Genomic DNA, 18,432 nt, shown 5'->3' on the forward strand with positions numbered 1-18,432 from the left:
GAGCTCCGTGTCCTTCCTGTGCTGAGGACTTCAGAACTTTACACAGGGCTCCACGTGGGTTCTTAACAGAGTGGAGCAGAGCGACAGAATCCCCTCCCTCACACTGCTGGTTCTACTTCTTTGGATGCAGCCCAGGACATGGTTGGCTTTCAGGGCTGTAAACACGCATTGTCAGGTCATGTTGAGCTTTCTTATCCACCAGCACCCCCCACGTCCTTCCCTTCATGGCCCCAGGGACAGACAGAGAGCAGGGAAGGGAACAGAAGAACTGGAATAACAGCCAGGATGGATCACTGCAAAAGCCACCGCATATACCCTCAACCATTCCTGACAGTGATGGCACAGCCTCGCTGTGTACGAGGCTCTCCCGTTGAAACAGAAGAGCATCAGGGATGGTTGTTATTAAATGTTCTTTATTTTTAACTCCATCTCACTATTGCATAAAGATCATTTGCATAAAGATCTTTTAAATACAATAAAGCTATCAAATGGGTAAACCATGGCCTGCCTTCCTCACACCCAAGTGAGAAGCTAAACACACCGGCAGCTCTGGCTTTAGGCAAAGCACTTTGCAAACTATTGCATCTGGTTCAAACAGCAGCAGGACCCACTGGTGTGACATTCTGTACTCGTTTACAGCTTTCCTGGTTCATGGATCTTTAGGAGAGCTTTTTAAAAGGCCAGTGTGCAGCAAACCTGTGGACTCTGCATCCTCAGTCATTTGCTTAAACATTTTATTATATTCAAGTTAATACAAATTAGATTTTTCATGAACTTTGTGTTAACACCACATTGGATTTCCATGAAGTTTTAAAGACCCAGTTCTAGGTCCTCCAGTTCCTGAAGGAGGGCAGTCTCCTTCTGAATCTTCTCCAACTAGAACAAAAAAGCACAAGTTATTACATATGTAGCTTATTATAAAAGGAAACTTGAACAAACCGCATGCACCTTAACAGTACCTGGTTTTTCTCCAGCTGTTTGCCAGCAGCCGCTTGTTCTTTCAGCTGCTCGATTGCCTTTAGTTTCTATAAAAAAAAAAACCAAAAAAACCCCAAAATTTCCACGCTAACACAAAAATATTGATGAATCAAATAGAAGAACAAACAAAGAGCCTTAGCAACTCCTGCCCTTGCAATTGTCTGATTTACTAGGAGGCAGGTCTCAATACAGAAGTCACATTTCATTTCAGCATCTCCAGAGACTCAGTCCAGAACTCCTCACCAATAAAAGACATTTCTTTCAAGAACAAAACCTGGAGAACAGAAGTGCTTCCTAATCTCTGAAACACAAACAACCATGCGCTACCGCACTGCAGGGCTAGATCCACGTTCTGAAATTACTCCTTTGCTACCACTAGCCCTCTTCATCACTCATTTTCCTCAGAAAGCCTGGAATATTAATCAAAACAGAGGACAATGAAAAGCAGGAGGCAGCCAAGAGAAAAGAAAGCTGGGATGGATTATGCAGAAAGGGGAAAGATTCTGTAGCCCCAACCTAACAACTTCCATTCTGAAATTATTTAATCCAATACCTTCCAAGGTTGGCAGTAAATTTTGCACTCATACCATTTACAAGTTAGGGAAGAACCCAAAACCACAGAGCATGGTTCCCTTCTCAGATCCAACATCCAATAAATGAGAATCCCACACAGCTGCTTCCTTAGCACAATCACCTTTAAGCCCTACCCCTGCCCCTCAGCTGTGAGGACCTCTACTGTTTCACAAGATGGAAAAGCGAAGGGAGCTGGTTTACAAATTCCAGAGATTACCATCTATGTAACAGCAACTTTGCTGAGCTCGAGTCACTTTGCAGTCACAGAGGATCTTACAGACCACCTCTTGGAGAAATACACTGTTCATGAGAAAAAAAATCCCCTCACCTTTCTTAAATTCTTTATTTTCTTGTCAACTTCAGGGTCTCCTGATGTGATGATGGGCACAGTGCTCCGTGGGGCGTTCTGCGATGCAGAGGATTGCGTAGATTCCTGGTTTGCATCAGCTTTGGCCTCCTGTAGGCAAGTAAAATAAACACATTATCTAGAAAATACCTTCAGTCACAAAGGGACTGAAAAATGTCTTCAATAACTTCAAGGAATCTGCTTCCTCTGCTAGTTTGGTGGTGTTCTCTGAACTCTGTAAGTGACTCACTTGGATGCTTTCCATTACCTATAGAGATGCTTTCCACAGAAAACAACTCACACGCTGTTTAATTTCTGCTTCAAGACACCAACAATATGCAGCACGGAAATATCAGTGCGGATGACAGGACAAACATACCTACATATTTTATAAAGCAGATGGGTGGGTCATTGTCTCCGAGTAAAAGAAAGGACTAAAACCAGTGTAAGAAACATCTAATTTAAAGAAATTATTGCTTTAGAAGTTAGCAGAAATTGGAAGGCTAATACCAAAAGCTGATTTTTCTCTACCTAGGCAAAGAACCACAAGCAAAGAGGTGACCCAGAGCTGGCTGTCTTTGGTCTGCCCTGACAACGTGCCTCAGCCTTGACCCGAGGACACATCAAAGCAGCGACTCCTTTCTCACCTCCCACCTAAAACCAGAACCAGCTGTGCAGGCTGTCTGAAGGTGAAAGGGCACAATTACTCAGTCTTACACTGATTTCAGCTAGTATTCCCAGCAACTAACCAAAGCTGTTAGTTCTAAGTCATCCTTCTGTACCTGCTTTAGCCCTATTAAAAACTCTGCCACCCTCCCCACAACTCAGCACACGCAACCGCTAACAGCCACTGCTCCCAGAACTAATAAGATCATCCTTGAAAGAACCACCTCTGCCGTACCTGTCTAGCAGCTTTCTTCGCTTCATGTTTCCTTTGATTTTTGAGAGCTGTTTTAGAGAGTGGCTTATCGCTGCTTCCCGACTGTGGTCTCATGTTCTGAGGTGGCTCATCCTCATGCTGCGGGAGATGCAACATTAGCAGTTATAAAATCTGTGTTCTGTTTTGGCAAGTGTGTGATACAAAAAAAAAAACCCAAACACTGAATCCCAAACCTACTTTAAGACAACACCATTCACAAAGATAATAAAGGAAGAGAAGGGAAAAACAAAGAAATAAAGGGGAGGAAAAGGACGTGCCCTTCCTCTTCCGAGTCGCGGAAGAGGCTGGAAAAGAGTTTCAAACTCATCCATTCTCAGGTTTGGAAGGGACTATCCTGTTATGTCCTAAAGATTCCACGGATTTCTGATAAAAATAACAACATCATCATGTTTTCCATCTTGAGGAGAGGAGAATAAAATCAAAGAGGAACAAACCACCACAAAATGACTGAAGCTTGGCATTTCACTTTTGTGGACACTTTTTAACTCAAATGCCTAGTGACAAGAGAGGAAAAATGGGTGGCTGGGAGGGAGGGGGTGTTAGATGAGAGGGGGGAAAAGTAGAGGTTGTTGAGTCTTTTGTCTTAAGTAACTCCTAATTGAGGAGCTGGATTGCTTCGATGCATACAGCAAGGTTTCTTGCCTGTATAAGTAAACAGAATTACTGTGTTTAATTGAACACATCTTTTCTCTACTGCATCTGCTTGCTGATCATTTGTGACATCAGTATGAGTAACAGATTCCTACAATCCAAGCAGCTGTCTTTCCTTCAAAAGCACAGGGCTCCAAAATCAAAGCTCTCCAAGACATAAACATCAAGGGTGCAATTGTTAGATGCAATTAGTTGCTACTCAGCCTACTTTGAAAAGCGGCAGAAGAGAAACTAATTAGACAAGTAGGTCACTCTACTGAAACCTGCTTAAACCGCAGCTGACTTGCAAACAACCAAACCTCTGTAGGAAATAAATTTAACCCCCTGCAAATAAAAAAATAGTTGGGAGGAGACTGAACTATCTGGACAGCTGGGTTTAGACTGATAAGTCAGCTCACTCAAATAGAAGGCTTCTATCTTAACTCAAGTACCCAGTTTCACTATAAACCCAACGAGCAGTTTATTGTTCCAGAGAGCATTGTAAAGTCAGAGAGTCGTGGAATCGTATAATGGTTTGGACTGGAAGGGACCTTAAAGCCCATCCAGTCCCACCCCTGTCATGGGCAGGGACACCTCCCACTGGATCAGGGGCTCCAACCTGGCCTTGAATCCCTCCAGGGATGGGGCAGCCACCACTGCTCTGGGCAACAAATCTGCAAATTACTTTGTGAAAGAAGAGTATTCGGACCCAAGTTCCCGTTTTCCAGCATACATTCATGCAAAAAACCAAGCAAAGCATCACAGAGGATTATCAAGAAACCGCACAATCCTGCTGTCAGTCTGGTTACTCTTCTCATGCCTCTCATTAAACATATACACAAATTTGAGGCCAAGCTTCAAGGAGAGGCAAAGCAAGAAAGCAGAACCATATAGTGCATGTATGAAAACACCCACTTACAAGCTTGGAACTTGTTACAGGTTTGTTTCTCAGGGCTGGAGGTCTGTACGCCTGAGCGGGCTTTGGCTCAGCGCTGGGCAATTCGCTTGGAACTGCCTGGTATTTTACTGCTTTCGCTGGGAACACTCCATCCAAGAAGGGCTGCCAGCAAACCTGCCACATTTCTTCATTTGATGGAACTTCGTAGCCGTGCAACAGCGAGCCAGTGTAGTGCCAGATCTTGTAACCGTTACTGACTCGCAGCCTGGGAGCACAGGTAGCTGTTACAATATGTTCCCCATCAGGACACCAAGCGAAGTACGTCGAATCTGAGGCTACTGGTTTGGAAATGAGTTTGTAGTTTTTAACGTCCCAGACTTCCATCTGTCCCCTGAGATTTCCAAATCCTGCCAGCACTAGGATGTGTCCGTGAGGGCTGTAGTAGGCAGCATTGCGAGGGCCGGTTCCAAAATCAAACACCGGGTCACATTTCAGATTAAAAACTGTTGCTTTGGCAGGCATAAACCCATACACAGCACAGAACTCGACAGAATTGGGGCTCCAAACAACATCATAAATGGGACCGTTTTTTGCTACAGAGAAAGGAAAATATGCAGACATCGTTAGGATGTTGTATCTTTCCAGTGCGAGCAAAAATAACACCAACAGCGATTCTTAACTTTGTGCTTTGCTGAAATGCTGTGACCTAACTATTAACAGTGAAAATGAGTTCTGCCAACGATAGAGGTAAAACAATGCTTTATCTTCTCATCATTTTAGTTAAGATTCGCAACAGTAACTGCAGCCACTCCAAATTACCTCTGCAGGGTCAGCAGCAGCACTTTACAGTAAGCATGGCTTTTTCATGTAAAAAAAATTCCTTTAACTTTTTTCCTCGTTATTCAAGTATGATCTCTCAGGACCTTCTCAAACTGTCCCACTGGAAACCTGCAAAAACAGGAGTTTTATACCAGCTGGATACCAGTTCCTCTGCTTTTTAATCTAAGAAATATTGCATAGTTTAGTGAAATATCAATCTAAATTATCTTTCTACTGTGCTCATGCACAGCATTTTAAAAGACAGATTTGAAATTGGAACACATACAAAAAATGGGTTTACACCTAATGATTAACACCTATTATCAGAAGCTATTAGGATCTCAAAGCATCAGGAGATGCTCGAGTGCTACTTACGCAGTTGTACGACCGCGCTCTCTCCATTTGTTGCGATGTAGTGCAGAGTTTGCTCTCCATAGTATGAAGCACCGGTTTTATCAACTTCTGTACTTGCTATTACTAGCACAGCAGTGGCTAAGGGAACAGAAATACCATCATTTCAATACAATTATTGCCAATTATAGAAACTCTATCACAAATTACCATGAAGAAAGAGAAACTAGTTTGACGATGAATTTGAGTTAGTTGCCTGTTTAACAGTGCTGGTACCATTCTCTCCCGAGTCTGATTTTTCCAAACTCAACCCAAACAGAACAACAATCTTCCTTTCTCAGATGAAAAGTGTAAGCCAAGTCTATTCATTCATCACTGAATTATGATAAGCTGAATGTACTTTTGCAGCCATTGAAAATATCTTCATTAGACTAAGGCAGGGATCAAGTATCATAGAATCACAGAATCTTTTGGTTGGAAAAGACCTCTGAGATCACCGAGTCCAACTGTGCCTGTCTACTAGCAACCCAGATCCCTGAGCACCTCATCCACCCGTCTGTTAAACCCTTTCAGGGATGGGGACTCCACCACCTCCTGGGAAGCCTTTGCCAGGCTGTTCCAAGGCCTCCCCAGAGCCTTCTCTTCTCCAGGCTGAACAACCCCAACTCTCAGCCTGTCCTCATAGAATCATAGAATAGTTTGGGTTGGAAGGGACCTTAAAAAACATCCAGTTCCACCCCCTGCCATGGGCAGGGACACCTCTCACTGGCTCAGGCTGCCCAAGGCCCATCCAACCTGGCCTGGAACCCCTCCAGGGATGGGGCAGCCACAGCTTCCCTGGGCAACCTGGGCCAGGGCCTCACCACTCTCATGGTGAAGAAATTCCTCATTATGGCCAGTATAAATCTGCCCCTCTCCAGTTTATACCCGTTGCCCCTCATCCTATCACTACAAGGCTTTCTGAACCTCCTCAGCTTTCTTGTAGCCCCTTCAGGTACTCATAGGAGAGGTGCTCCAGCCCTTGAATCATCAGTTACTCACACATGCAAATGAGATACAAAATCCACGCAGTAAACACAGCAATTAAATCCAGAACGTGTGGAATATAACATTTTAAATAACAAAGCTGTTATACCTTTCTTGTTCCACAGCATCGTCACCTTGTCAGCTTTAAAGAAACTTTTATTGGCCAGTGCAGACTGAGGGCCACCGAAGTTGGGATACTGGTAAAGTCTAACGAACGATGGAGCGCCTTTACTGCCCGGAACGTAGACAGCGACCTACAACAAAGCCACGAGATTTCATTGCATGCAATACTCTTGGTAGATGGGGTCCCTTCATGACCAGTGCTCTGTACTAAAATTACAGGAATTTTTTGAAGGAAACCAGGAAAAAGAACACAAGAAGTACCTTGGTTGGCTGTGCTCCTGGAGATAAGATGAAATCATTAACCTTTTGCAAATGCAGTTTATTTGCAATAGTATCTGAAAAAAAAACCAACAAGAGAAAAAGGATGTGACAAACTGTGTTAGCTTGGATTAACTCTACCTTTTTATGGGTCTGTATCGTGGATAATTAACAGCAGTATCTACTGTGATAGAGGATTTCTTTTAGTAAACAAACAATCTTTACCTTCCCATTCCATCACACATCTTTATTTACAAAACCAACCTGAACTGAGCCTAGGTCTGAAAACCAATATTTAGCATTTGGGAGTTCAAACAGCAAGGAAGTGTCCAGCAGGACCAGGGAAACGTTCCTTCCCCTGTACTCGGTGCTGGTGAGGCTGCACCTCTAATCCTGTGCTCAGTTTTGGGCCCCTCACTACAAGAAGGATGTTGAGATGCTGTAGCATGTCCAGAGAAAGGGACCAAAGCTGGGGAAGAGTTTAGAGCACAAGCCTTATGAGGAGCAGCTGAGGGAGCTGCGGTTGTTTAGTCTGGAGAAAAGGAGACTGAGGGGACACCTCTACAAGGAGGGGTTGGTCTCTTCACCCTGGTAGCCAGTGACAGGACAACGGGGAAATAGCCTCAAGATGCTCCAGGGAAGATTTAGGTTGGACATTAGGAGAAATTTCTTTATTGAAAGGGTTGTCAAGCATTGGCAGAGGCTGCCCAGGGAGGTGGTGGAGTCCCCATCCCTGAAGGTGTTTAATAATGGGTGGATGTCATACTTGGGGACATGGTCTAGTGGCAGACTTAGTAGGGCTGGATTGATGGTTGGACTCAATGATTTTAAAGGTCTTTTCCAACCAAAACCATATTGTGATTCTGTGAAGCTTCTGAATCCCAGGCGAACACGGCTTGTTAGAAGCAAGGCACAGTGTTCTTCATCTTATCTGCGCTGTCTTCAGAGGAAGCAGAATCAGTCACATCCAGATAACATGTGCTATTACACAGAGCCTGGGATTCTCCCCTCACAGCTTTATTGGACGGTTCTTCCTGCTATGAGGTATTCACAAGGGCCTGTTCTGCGCTGAACATCACTCCTTTACACAAACTACTTACAGTAAATGCGTTTTTAAAGAGCAAACGAATTGCAGCCACCCACAACCTTATTCCAGGAAGGAAGTCTGTGCTGAACAGCAGACCTCGTGCTGCAACAAACATTCCATGCTACCCTCGTGTAGCTTCATTAATACCAGAAGGGCTAATTCTCAGGAAATGGCATCTCTCACAGGCTGTATTTTTAGCTCCCTGAATAATTCTTGTAGCAGCTTTAAAACAACCAACCACAAATCAAGCCAAAACAACCACTGGAGGCAGAACAGTGGTGTGTGTTCTTACATTCCTTTAAATTTTTGTTCTAATTCATTTTTATTTCCCTGCTTTTTCCTTCCCCTTTCCCTTTTCAACCCCATGGCAGGGGGTTAGAACTGGATGAGCTTTAAGGTCCCTCCCAACCCAAACCATTCCATGACTCTATGATTCTAAGAAATGAGTATAAAGATTGACAGTGACTCCCACACGGGCAAAAGCTGCTGCCCACACAAAATGCAATGAAGCCATCTCATAGAAATACTTGCGTACTGAAGTTGTTGTTTTCAAAGAAATGCACTTCATTGTTCACATTCCTGGCACAAATGCTTTCATCTTCTGCCCAGCTAGGACACCTACATTTAAGGAAAAATGTTAGAAACACTGAATGATGCCCATTTATTTTTAGCCTTCTAGAGCTTTTTTCCTCCATTTTTCAAGTCAAGCAAGCTCACACAGAACACACATTTTAAATGGACAAATGACATCTGCAGAGTAAAGAATATACAATAGACTTAGTTACTGTCTCCCCAGCTTTCTCTGTGGTGCAAAACAAAAGTGAATTCATACTAAGAAATGAGGAATTCTAACTACATCCACAAACACAAGCACAGACACTTGCAGCTCGTAGCAGGCAGTCTTCTGAAAGCCAACACCACCCTAAGAGCTCTATTTACCTGGATCTGATTTTGGAAACGACATTTGTTTGCAAAAAAATACCATCTGGGAAAGTTATTTACCAGTTCTGCATCTTTTTCTGGATGAAAGATTTTAAACACTTCCCTGTTTTCACATCATGGAGCAGCAGGTTGGGCACCCCCGCTGTGCCATCTTTAGCAGCTGCAAGAAAAACATGGATTACAGTAGGGGTCTCTGGGGATTAAATCTGCTTCTCTCCAACATTCCATCTCTTGATTCTATGAGCAACTAAACACATATGAACTTCTAAGCAGCTGCCTCCCACCTGCCCTGAGAGACTACACCCTAGGCTGCGGATTGCTTTAAGTATTAATAAAGGTCTCTCCATCTGCAGCAAGAACCAATGTTTGGAAGGGCAGGGATTCTACTCCCAGTGCAAGACAAGGATCACCAACGCTAGGATAGATTTTTTTAATGGGTGGGGTTTTAATCAAATCGAAAGCTTGTCCTCTTGGCAAACACTGAAGGTATGTTCTCCCCTCCTGCATTTTGTCCTCCCAGGAATAAAACACATTCTGCCCACCACGCTGCAGTCACAGCTCTATCTGCAAGCCATACAAAATGATGGTTCTGGTCTTAAACTCCCTGTATCCATCTACGCTGGACACTACAGCTTGTTCATTTCTACCAATGACTCAAACCTGACCTTCCAATGGTTCTCCAGCAGCCCAGAGATGGCATCAGTTCCTTCTCTTGAGCTGCCTTGTCACCCCACAGCCTGGCCCAGGCCACCTCTCACACACACAGCTCTAAGGAAGCTCTTTATACACACAACTCCGAGGATATTCAGGCTGTCTGAATCAGGAACAAACACCACAGGGAGGCAGAGGGGAGAATAAGGCCCTCTGGACAATGGAGAACACTCAAGGTGACTACACCGAGTGGAGAGGACAGCTGCTTTGAGAATGCTTTCTATTTTCTTTGTCTACACATGGATACAGGCTGCTCAAACAGCATCTTATTCAAATCCCTTGCACTAGAACCAGTTAGCGGTTTTTAGAAACGTGGGATTTACCTAACAGAGCAATTGTTAGTAGGTGTACTCTGATTTAGTATTTGTAGGAGCGCACAATGCCAGATGCTTTCGGAAGGTGGCATCCCTCCCTCCTCCACTATGCACCCGCCCAATCACCCATATCATTTTCTCTACACCTCCTACACTGCTCAATTAGCCAATAAATGTGCTACAACAACAAATCAGGTAACGGAAAGCCTGCAAACCAAATTAAACACACAGTTAATCCTGTGCACTTCTAGAGCCGGTGAAATACTCACTGGTATAAGCTTGCCACGTTGCCAGAATATTATTCTTTGGCGAGAATTCAAGGCAAACTGCCTTTGGAAGGTCAAAGGAACGCAGTAACTCAGCACTGGTGATGTTAACAATATTTACTCTGGAACCAAAACATGCTATTTCAATAAAACATGCTTAGAATAGTTAATTAAAAGCCAAGGTAATTTTTCACGTATTTGACCCTTCTAGATCTGTTCCAAATCTGGCCAACATAACAGAATTATAGGAGCTTTTTTTTCCACTCCTGCTTTTACTAGATTTTTGCAAAGAACACATTTTCAAACCAGGCACACACTGACCAAAACATGTCACACATTTCTATCTGCAACATCTGAACTCTGAACCAGGGACAAGAAATACTGTATCAGTAGAGAGTCCATCCACACTTGACAGTGTTAAAGCTGAGCAATGCCAAGAGGATGGTTCTAATTAAATCAAAACATGCACTTATCCTCTGTATTTTTTAAGGTCTTTATCTATAAGCACACAACAATTAAGATTTGGGAGGTTGGGAGATGCAGGGGGACAGGGACAATAAAAGCAAAGGTCAGATGGCTCAACAAACAAGGTCAAACAACACGTCTGAGCCCCATATTGTAAAGATCTGACCCATCAGAATCCAAAGAAACAAAAGAGATCACATTAAGAGGCATCCAGGCCACTGCTGTTGTCAGAAGCCGCATTAGGAGTGGTTCCTTACCATCTCTCTAACTGTTCCCTCTCGAAAATGAAGGGGGATGGACAGCCCCAAAACCACCAGGCGTGGCAGGACTAGAGAGATTTGCCATTTGGAATAGTCTCATTTGATGTACAGGCATCTGGATATACAGATATACATCTGGATTACAACCCGGTGGCGTAAAAAACATTTTTCCCCACAAACATTTTCTGGAAATGGACCTTTCCAATTAACAAAAAAAAAAGTTTTGAATGAAAAATTAAGAGTCTGGATACTTTAGAGAACCAGAAACAAATGCTACATCTCTGTTACCTCCTTTAAATAAATGTTTAAATGCATAACTAAATATTTCTGCAGACTTTTGCTACTGCTGCTAAGGACACCGACAGTTTAGAAGAAGCCTGCTCAGCTCCTCACAGCAGCAGATGCGCTCTCTTACATGAGGGATGATCTGGAGTGAACTTTATAACGCACCCAGCCCCAGCCCATAAAAATAAAGAAATCTGGTGGCATTTGTAGACTTCTCATTTCCCGTGAACGTCACTAGAAAATTAATCCCAGAAAATCAGGCACTGTCATACCGGGAACTATGAACAACAAACAACAAATGAAGCATATCAAGATTCCATGGGAATGGGTGCATTGCAAACATGGGAAAAACAGTAAATGCGGTCTCTGATTTCAGGAAACAAAGCCACTCCTGTAAATAATGTGTAAATAAACTGCATTTAAAACGTGCAGGCAAACACTTTCATTAATAGCAACAGCCCTTACACAGGCAGGAGTAAATGGAGCATAACTGATCCCATTTATCTGATGTAACCTAAGTGATTACTATCATAAAATATACCAACTTCTCTCCACTGCACCAGGCAAAGAGGGAACCGTCCTTGCTAAAAGCAACAGCTTTGCAATTCTTCCCAGAGTCCCTACGGAAATAAGAAAGGCACATTAGTACTCAAACACAGGGCACAAGGTACAGTTTCCCTAACAAGAAGAAAAAGCAGCACAGCAGTTTTCCCACTGCACTCTTGAGCGGCTCTTCCTAATTCCTCAGCAGTTGTTCAGGGATTGTTTCCCAGATAATGAGGCGACAGCCACGTGTAAAGCCTGGAAACCCACCCATTTTCTGAACTACTGACAGTTAAGGTCTATAATGCTTCTATTTACGCATTTTTCAATTCTAGAATCCACATTTACATTTCAGAAAATCATTTCTTCTGTGTGAAAGATGGGCGATAACGACAGTACCTCTGAAATGCTGCGCTCTCTGTGAAACTTGGTGGCCCGTTCACCATGTAAAGCCCTTCAGATCCTCTCACTGGAAGAGAAAACAAACAACGACTCATTTCATATTCAGAAAATTGTCCAAAGCAAAAGCTTTATCTGATTTGCAAACCTTAGGACCTGCAAGCACTTTCCTCCTTTAGAGTAAAGGGAGGGTTGTAAGGGGAACCCAGCACCTCACAGGCTCCATCCTTGGCTGCCGCAGGATTAACACGCAGGATGGAGCAGTGCAGAGCCACTGGCCCACACACCCCACAAGCTCCAACATGCAGCATGCAGGCGACCAAGGCATTGGTCAACCACACACCTTTGCAGGCACAATGGCAACCAGGCAGCACTTCTCCTGTGCCAAGGGCTGAAGTGGGTCAGCTGCTGCCGTCCCAGCCTTCTTACACCCATTGCTATGCGATCCGCTCCCCACTCCCACCGGCACAGCGCTTCCCAGTGAAGTCGACCTATGAACCACCCTTTTGCCACAAAACACTGCTGCCAGCTCCAAGAAGGGAGCAGAAGCGCTGGCAAGGGCAGGAGGGCTGAGCAGGATGGACCCAAGCTGGGCACACCGCAGAGAGGCCGGGGGGGAGGGGGGGGCAGCCCCAGAGCCTTCTCCCTGCTCTGATCCAGCAGGGCCAGCAACACCAGGAGGTCTCGCCCAGGATGGAGACTTGGCGCAGCCTGCACCTGTGCTGCCTCACAGTAAAACCATTCTCCTTATGTTTAAACACGGTTCCCCAGCTTTCGGTTCAATCCCGAGCCCCTCAGTGGACGCCACAAAACAAGAGCCTGGCCTCATCCCACAGGATGACCTCAGACAACAGTAGAGCCTCGTCTGCATAAGGAAGGACAGTGGGACAACGTCTCCCAACGTGGCCGACAGCCCTCAGCTCCCAGACCTGCTGCAACAGGCACTTCATGAGCTGCTGAAGCTGAAAACCCCCCACCATTGCAGGAGCTGCCCAGGATTCCTGCACAATGGAGCTGGAAAGGGCTGCCAGATACTCCTGAAAGCAAGGATCAGCTGCCTAAACACAGGAAGAGCATTTGCTAAAGAGAGATGGCACTGGACTGATTTTTTTTTTTGGCTGACATGTGACAGGATTTACCCTAATGTTAGTGCTGACAGCTTGGAAAACAAAAGACATAAAAGGAATATAAACATAAGAAGTGTTTCCAATTCCATTTACTTCAGAGATGTCGTCATGCTCACAGCACTAGGAAACAAATAAGAAATACAGACAGATCCCTGCAAATTCATGCAGCAGGAGTTGTTGTATAGGGAATAAAACAAGTTTTTGTTCAAGTGGTTGTCACAAGTGCATTAGAGCTCAGAGCTGAACCACAAAGTGGGCAACTGCACACACATTGGCTGTTTTACACACTTCATTGGGACACTAGAGATGCCAACAAAGGTGACAAGTGTGACTCAAGAAGACCTGTAGTGACTCAGGCTGCACTTCTGCAGCTGCTCTTGCTTCCAGGAAGCTTCAGGGCCGGTGGCGCAGGGCAGGCCTAGCAGGGAACAGCAGCACACACTCCCGCTCAGCTGGGGCACAGAACATGTCAGGAAACCTCACGCAAAAACAGCAACACCCGGCCAACAGCGACACCTGCCACCAGGCAGCCCCATGCTCCTCTTCAGAGCAGCTCGTTCAGCTGCCGGTAGCCAGACTTCCTTTCTCCTATAGCACTTCAGAATCATAGAATAGTTTGGGTTGGAAGGGATCTCAAAGATCACCCAGTTCTAACCCCCTGCCATGGGCAGGGACACCTCCCACTGGCTCAGGCTGCCCAAGCCCCATCCAACCCGGCCTTGAACATCTCCAGGGATGGGACAGCTACAACTTCCCTGGGCAGCCTGGGCCAGGGCCTCACCACTCTGATAGCGAAGGAATTCCTCCTTATGTCCAGTCTAAATCTGTCCCTCTCCAGTTTACACCCATTGTCCCCTGTCCTATCACTACAGACCTTTGTAAACAGTCCCCCCACCCAGAACAGCAAATATGTCAAGCGACAGTTTATCTGGGGAGGAAACGCTGGTTGGGCAGAGGTCAGCCCTCCCCCTGCCTTGCAGCCCTGCCCATCACAAGGGATAGGCCTGAATTACACTTTAAACAAAATCCACAAACTTCGTGCCCTGCCGGGAGTCTGCTCTTCCTCTCTCCCACCAAAAATATCAAGATCCAGATTAACAAGACTATAGACAAGCAGTCCAGCCCAACCCTGGCCACGTGCAGCCCCCCGAGAACCCCATGGGGACAAATATATTGTGTTTTAAAGCTCAGGAGGAGCTTTCAAAGGGATGGAGAAGTTCTTATCCCTTATGTCACAAAGAACTGCAAAGCAGGTAAGAGAGAAAAGACAAGGGCTATGAAAAGTAGATGCTGCAAAGACATCACTGCATAGCCCTGCAGGAAAGGTGCCTGTGCCCAGCGAGCCACCCCGCTGCCACCACTGTCCCCAAGGCTGGGCACGGGCCTGTCCTACTTGCCTCCGGTCTCCTCCAGCACGGCTGGGCCACACCAGCTCCTTGACAGCTCTGGAGAATATACACCGATAAGACAACAAGCGCACTGTGGCCAGCAAACGGGCGCTTGTGCCCAGAGCAGGGTGTCAGGGGTGGCCGCGGGTTACTCAGGCAGGAAGGGACGAGGACAACCAGCCGGCATCCCAAGGGATGGGCCTGGCCGCGGGCCCGCCGGTGCCTCAGGCCGGGCCACGGAATGGTTTGAGCTGAAGGTACCTCAAAGCCCACCCAGTTCCACCCTCTCCTTGGGCAGGGACACCTCCCACTGGACCAGGCTGCTGCGGGAGCGGAGAGAGGGCCCGGCCTGACCCAGCTCGGCCCCGGGAGCGGAGCAGAGCGAGGACCCGGCCCGACGAGGCGGGGTCCGGCCCCGGAGCAAGGACCCGGGTTGGCGGGCAGAATAGGGGACAACCGGACCTAAAGCCGGGCAGGGCAGGGCCGGGCCGGGCCGGGCCTGGCCCCACCGCACCGCACCGCACCGCACCGAGAAGCACGGGGCCGCAGGCAGCCCCAGCCGCGCCGCTCCCCGCCGCCTGGGCCGCACGCACCTGCCAGCAGCGGCACGGGGGGCGCCATCTTGGCACGGCGGCCCGACGAGGTTGGACTTCCGGTTCCGGGGGAGCGACGCGCGGCCGCCCCAGAGCCGTCCACGTCGCTCGGAGGGGGGGGGCGTTTCCCCGGAAGCGCTGGCGGCCCCCGCGCCGACTGGCTGCGCCGCTCTGGCCACGCTCCTTCGCGAGGAGGGTCACGCCCACACCGCTCACCGAGCTCTTCCGGTGGGCGGGGCCGACGCTGGCGACAGGCGCTCTGATTGGCTTCGCGGCTGTGGCCGCGCCCCCTCTCGAGGCGGGTCCCGCCCCCGGAAGCTCCCGGCGCTTCCGATGGGCGTGGCCGCGCGGTGCTGACGCTGGCAGCGGCCGCGCGCGCAGCCTCGAGCGCAGCGGACGGAGCGGCGGCGGCCCGGCCGCACCATGGTGGCCAAGCAGCGTATCCGCATGGCCAACGAGAAGCACAGCAAGAACATCACGCAGCGCGGGAACGTCGCCAAGACCTCGGTGCGTGGAGGGGGGGATGGGGCCGGGGCGGGGCGGCTGGGAACGGGGCTGTGGTGACGGCGGTGCTGTGCCTGCAGAGGACGGCCCCGGAGGAGAAGGCGTCGGTCGGGCCCTGGCTGCTGGCGCTGTTCATCTTCGTGGTGTGTGGATCAGGTGAGTGGGGAGAGTGGGGCGGGCACCGGGGGAGCCCGGCTAGGGCCGCACCGCCACAGCGGGGATCTCTGGGTCGGGGGTGACCGATTGCGGTTTCTGCTTCTTCTCTGGGGCCCGGTGGGGGAGGCCGGCTGTGGCCCCTGGGGGTTTCACATGGGGAGCCTGGCTGCAGCCCTCAGGGGTCCCAGGGAAGAGCCGCGCTGCGGCCTCCGGGGATCGCTGGCGGGGAGCCTGGCTGCAGCCCTTACCGCTTCCCTGGGGTCCACTGGGGGAGCCCGGCTGTGGCCCCGGGGTTCCCAGGAACGGGGGCCCGGCTGCAGCCCCTGCTGTCTCCCTGGGGGGCCCAGACAGGGAGCTCGACTGTGGCCCCTTCGTTCCTGTTAGCTGACCTGGCGAGCACACCTCTCCTCCGCTCTTTTGCAGCCATCTTCCAGATCATCCAGAGCATCAGGATGGGCATGTGAGGGGCTGGTGGCCGGGCACGGCCCCGTCCCCTGTCCTGCCAGCCCCAGGCCCTCGCATTCCAGGTTCCCTCACGAGTCATTCCGAGTTTTCTAGCCCGTGCCACAGTGCCTTGAACAGCACCACATGTACAAAGCAATAAAGTTATACTGTTGATCTACAATCGTGGACCTGCTTATTCGGTGAGGCACACACCTGGCGCTCTGTAGGTACGTTCTGCTGTGTGCTGTGTTGACACTTGGGAATGGACATCCGCTGTAAGCACCAAGCTGCGGGCCCACTGGAGTCTCTGTGTAGCTGGAAATGGTTTTATTTAAGCCAGAAGCCAGGATTTTTATAGTAGCTGGAGTAGGGATTTGAAGCATGTTCATAAGGAAGCGGTCGGGTTGCGCAGCGCTCTGTAGTTCACCCAGGTGCGTCCTCTCTGTACGCGTAGAGCAGCCTTCCCGCAGCATGTGGCAGTGCACTCAAATGCTTCTCGCGGCGGAAAACCTCTTCCTATACCTCTTCTCCTAATAAGAATGGAATGCTTGTTTGTATAGAGTTTGGGAGTTAATTAATTAGCAGCTGGCACGACCGAGCAGCAGCCATTTCTGCCATAGCCTGATGCTGAAGCTTCGCAGGCTGCTGAGCGCGCGGGGCGGAGGTGCTGCTGTACGGAGTCTCTCCTGGCTGTGGGCCCTGACTCTGCTGTAAATAATCCTTGGACAGCTTCCCACAAGCGGTGATCGTTCTAAACTCTGCCATGTTGCAGGGGAATGTTCTGGGCAGGTACAGGGGCCCTGCCCTTCCTGCCCACAGTTCTGCTTTTACGTGCAGCCTCTGCAGCGTGTGGTCTGTCTCGCAATGTGTATTTAATCCTATTTAAGGTAAACTCTGCTTTCAACTCGATTTCCTCTTGACGATGGATCCAGTACCTAACTGCTTCCCTATGGATGATGACAGTTCCTTTCTAGTGATGCTGAAGAAAAAAGGAAAAGCGCCCTTCTTGCAGCCAGAGACACCTGTGACTGAGATTACTGTGGAAAATACTGCTATTGATGGTGTTTTACTGCCGGTGGCCCAGGTTTTGCATTGGCCTCTTGCTGTCTGTGTTATGGTAAACAGGGCGAGCAGAAAGGGCTCTGCTGTTGGATGCGGTGGCTACAGGAAGATTTCTTTTTTCTTTTTTTTTTTTAAGCAGAAGGCAAATTTAAAATCTGGTTACATTCAAAATAATAGAAAAAAGATTTCTTTAGAGATTAATTAAATGCCTGTTAGCTGTGAAGGAGCAAATCTTTTGTATGAGTTGTTGTGTTTCCATATGAAGCCATTGGAACTGGTGTAAAGCGGCGCGGCTGAGAGCATGCCCCAGAAGCGAGCTGTACAAGGTAACACATTCCTTGTTTTTGGATGCTCCTGTATTCTGTAAGCGGGGGGTGGGAGGGGAAAGCGTGTGTAATCTCTGATTTTAAATAAAGTTCTGTTGAAATGCGAGTTGTCTCCGTTTTCAGGTTGGCAAAGTGGAGCCTCTCTGGGTGCTGAAAGCAGACGGCTTCAGGCCGAGTGCAGCCTAAGCAGCCTCTTCAGAGAGAAGCCCCTTTGCCGCAGGAAACCCCCGTGGTTGGCTCTTAGGGTTCTGGAGCCTCTGAGCTATCGGCTGAAGGGGCTCTGGCCATGGAAGCAACCTGGTGCTGCCCCTTCTTTGCCCTCGGGAAGTGGCCCATCTTCCACAGGGCTTCAGGAGTGGTTGCTCCCCTTGCGTCTCTTCCCTGGTCCCTGGGGATGCAGCATCACCAGAGCATGGTGTTAGTCAGGTGAATTGAAGGGATGGGCAGCAGCAGCTCCTTCTGCTGGAATGACGGCATGGCCGGGAAGCCGTGTCTGACAGCTGGCGGTGCCTCTGCCAGGCCATCGCAGCTTGGCATGCCCTGCCACTCGAAAAGCACTGCTGGATGGAAACCAAAGGGTTGTGGGTGCTCCACGCTGAAAAGCTTTAAAAGAGCAGT

At 48.3% G+C, this 18,432-nt stretch overlaps 2 protein-coding genes across 2 annotated transcripts; one reads left to right on the plus strand and one right to left on the minus strand.

The window, feature by feature from the left end:
• Nucleotides 1-401: 401 nt before the first annotated feature.
• EIF2A (eukaryotic translation initiation factor 2A) lies at nucleotides 402-15,467 on the minus strand. The gene is made up of 14 exons (XM_054073871.1): nucleotides 15,323-15,467; nucleotides 12,215-12,284; nucleotides 11,818-11,892; nucleotides 10,266-10,384; nucleotides 9,032-9,131; nucleotides 8,565-8,647; nucleotides 6,946-7,019; nucleotides 6,671-6,815; nucleotides 5,560-5,676; nucleotides 4,387-4,958; nucleotides 2,799-2,915; nucleotides 1,880-2,008; nucleotides 960-1,025; nucleotides 402-876 (listed from the first exon to the last, which is right to left on the minus strand). The coding sequence occupies exons 1-14, from the start codon at nucleotides 15,348-15,350 to the stop codon at nucleotides 811-813; spliced, it is 1,761 nt and encodes a 586-aa protein (XP_053929846.1). The 5' UTR covers nucleotides 15,351-15,467; the 3' UTR covers nucleotides 402-810.
• Nucleotides 15,468-15,638: 171 nt separating this feature from the next.
• On the plus strand, nucleotides 15,639-17,605 carry SERP1 (stress associated endoplasmic reticulum protein 1). The gene is made up of 3 exons (XM_054073873.1): nucleotides 15,639-15,829; nucleotides 15,907-15,982; nucleotides 16,406-17,605. Exons 1-3 carry the CDS (start codon nucleotides 15,746-15,748, stop codon nucleotides 16,444-16,446), a joined length of 201 nt encoding a protein of 66 aa, XP_053929848.1. The 5' UTR covers nucleotides 15,639-15,745; the 3' UTR covers nucleotides 16,447-17,605.
• Nucleotides 17,606-18,432: the final 827 nt, after the last annotated feature.

Source organism: Cuculus canorus, chromosome 9 (assembly GCF_017976375.1).
Source record: "Cuculus canorus isolate bCucCan1 chromosome 9, bCucCan1.pri, whole genome shotgun sequence".
NCBI classification, from domain to species: Eukaryota; Metazoa; Chordata; class Aves; order Cuculiformes; family Cuculidae; genus Cuculus; species Cuculus canorus.

Bases quoted from the DNA above. Each gene is read 5' to 3' on its own strand.
- EIF2A (XM_054073871.1), bottom strand. From the start codon at position 15,350: ATGGCGCCCCCCGTGCCGCTGCTGGCAG. The intron at 9,132-10,265 runs GTGAGTATTTCA...TTTTTCTTGCAG, and splicing joins AACGTGGCAAGCTTATACCA to CTGCTAAAGATGGCACAGCG. The intron at 1,026-1,879 runs GTGAGGGGATTT...TTTTTTTTATAG, and splicing joins AAATAAAGAATTTAAGAAAG to AAACTAAAGGCAATCGAGCA.
- SERP1 (XM_054073873.1), top strand. From the start codon at position 15,746: ATGGTGGCCAAGCAGCGTATCCGCATGGCCAACGAGAAGCACAGCAAG. The intron at 15,830-15,906 runs GTGCGTGGAGGG...CTGTGCCTGCAG, and splicing joins GGAACGTCGCCAAGACCTCG to AGGACGGCCCCGGAGGAGAA. The intron at 15,983-16,405 runs GTGAGTGGGGAG...GCTCTTTTGCAG, and splicing joins CTTCGTGGTGTGTGGATCAG to CCATCTTCCAGATCATCCAG.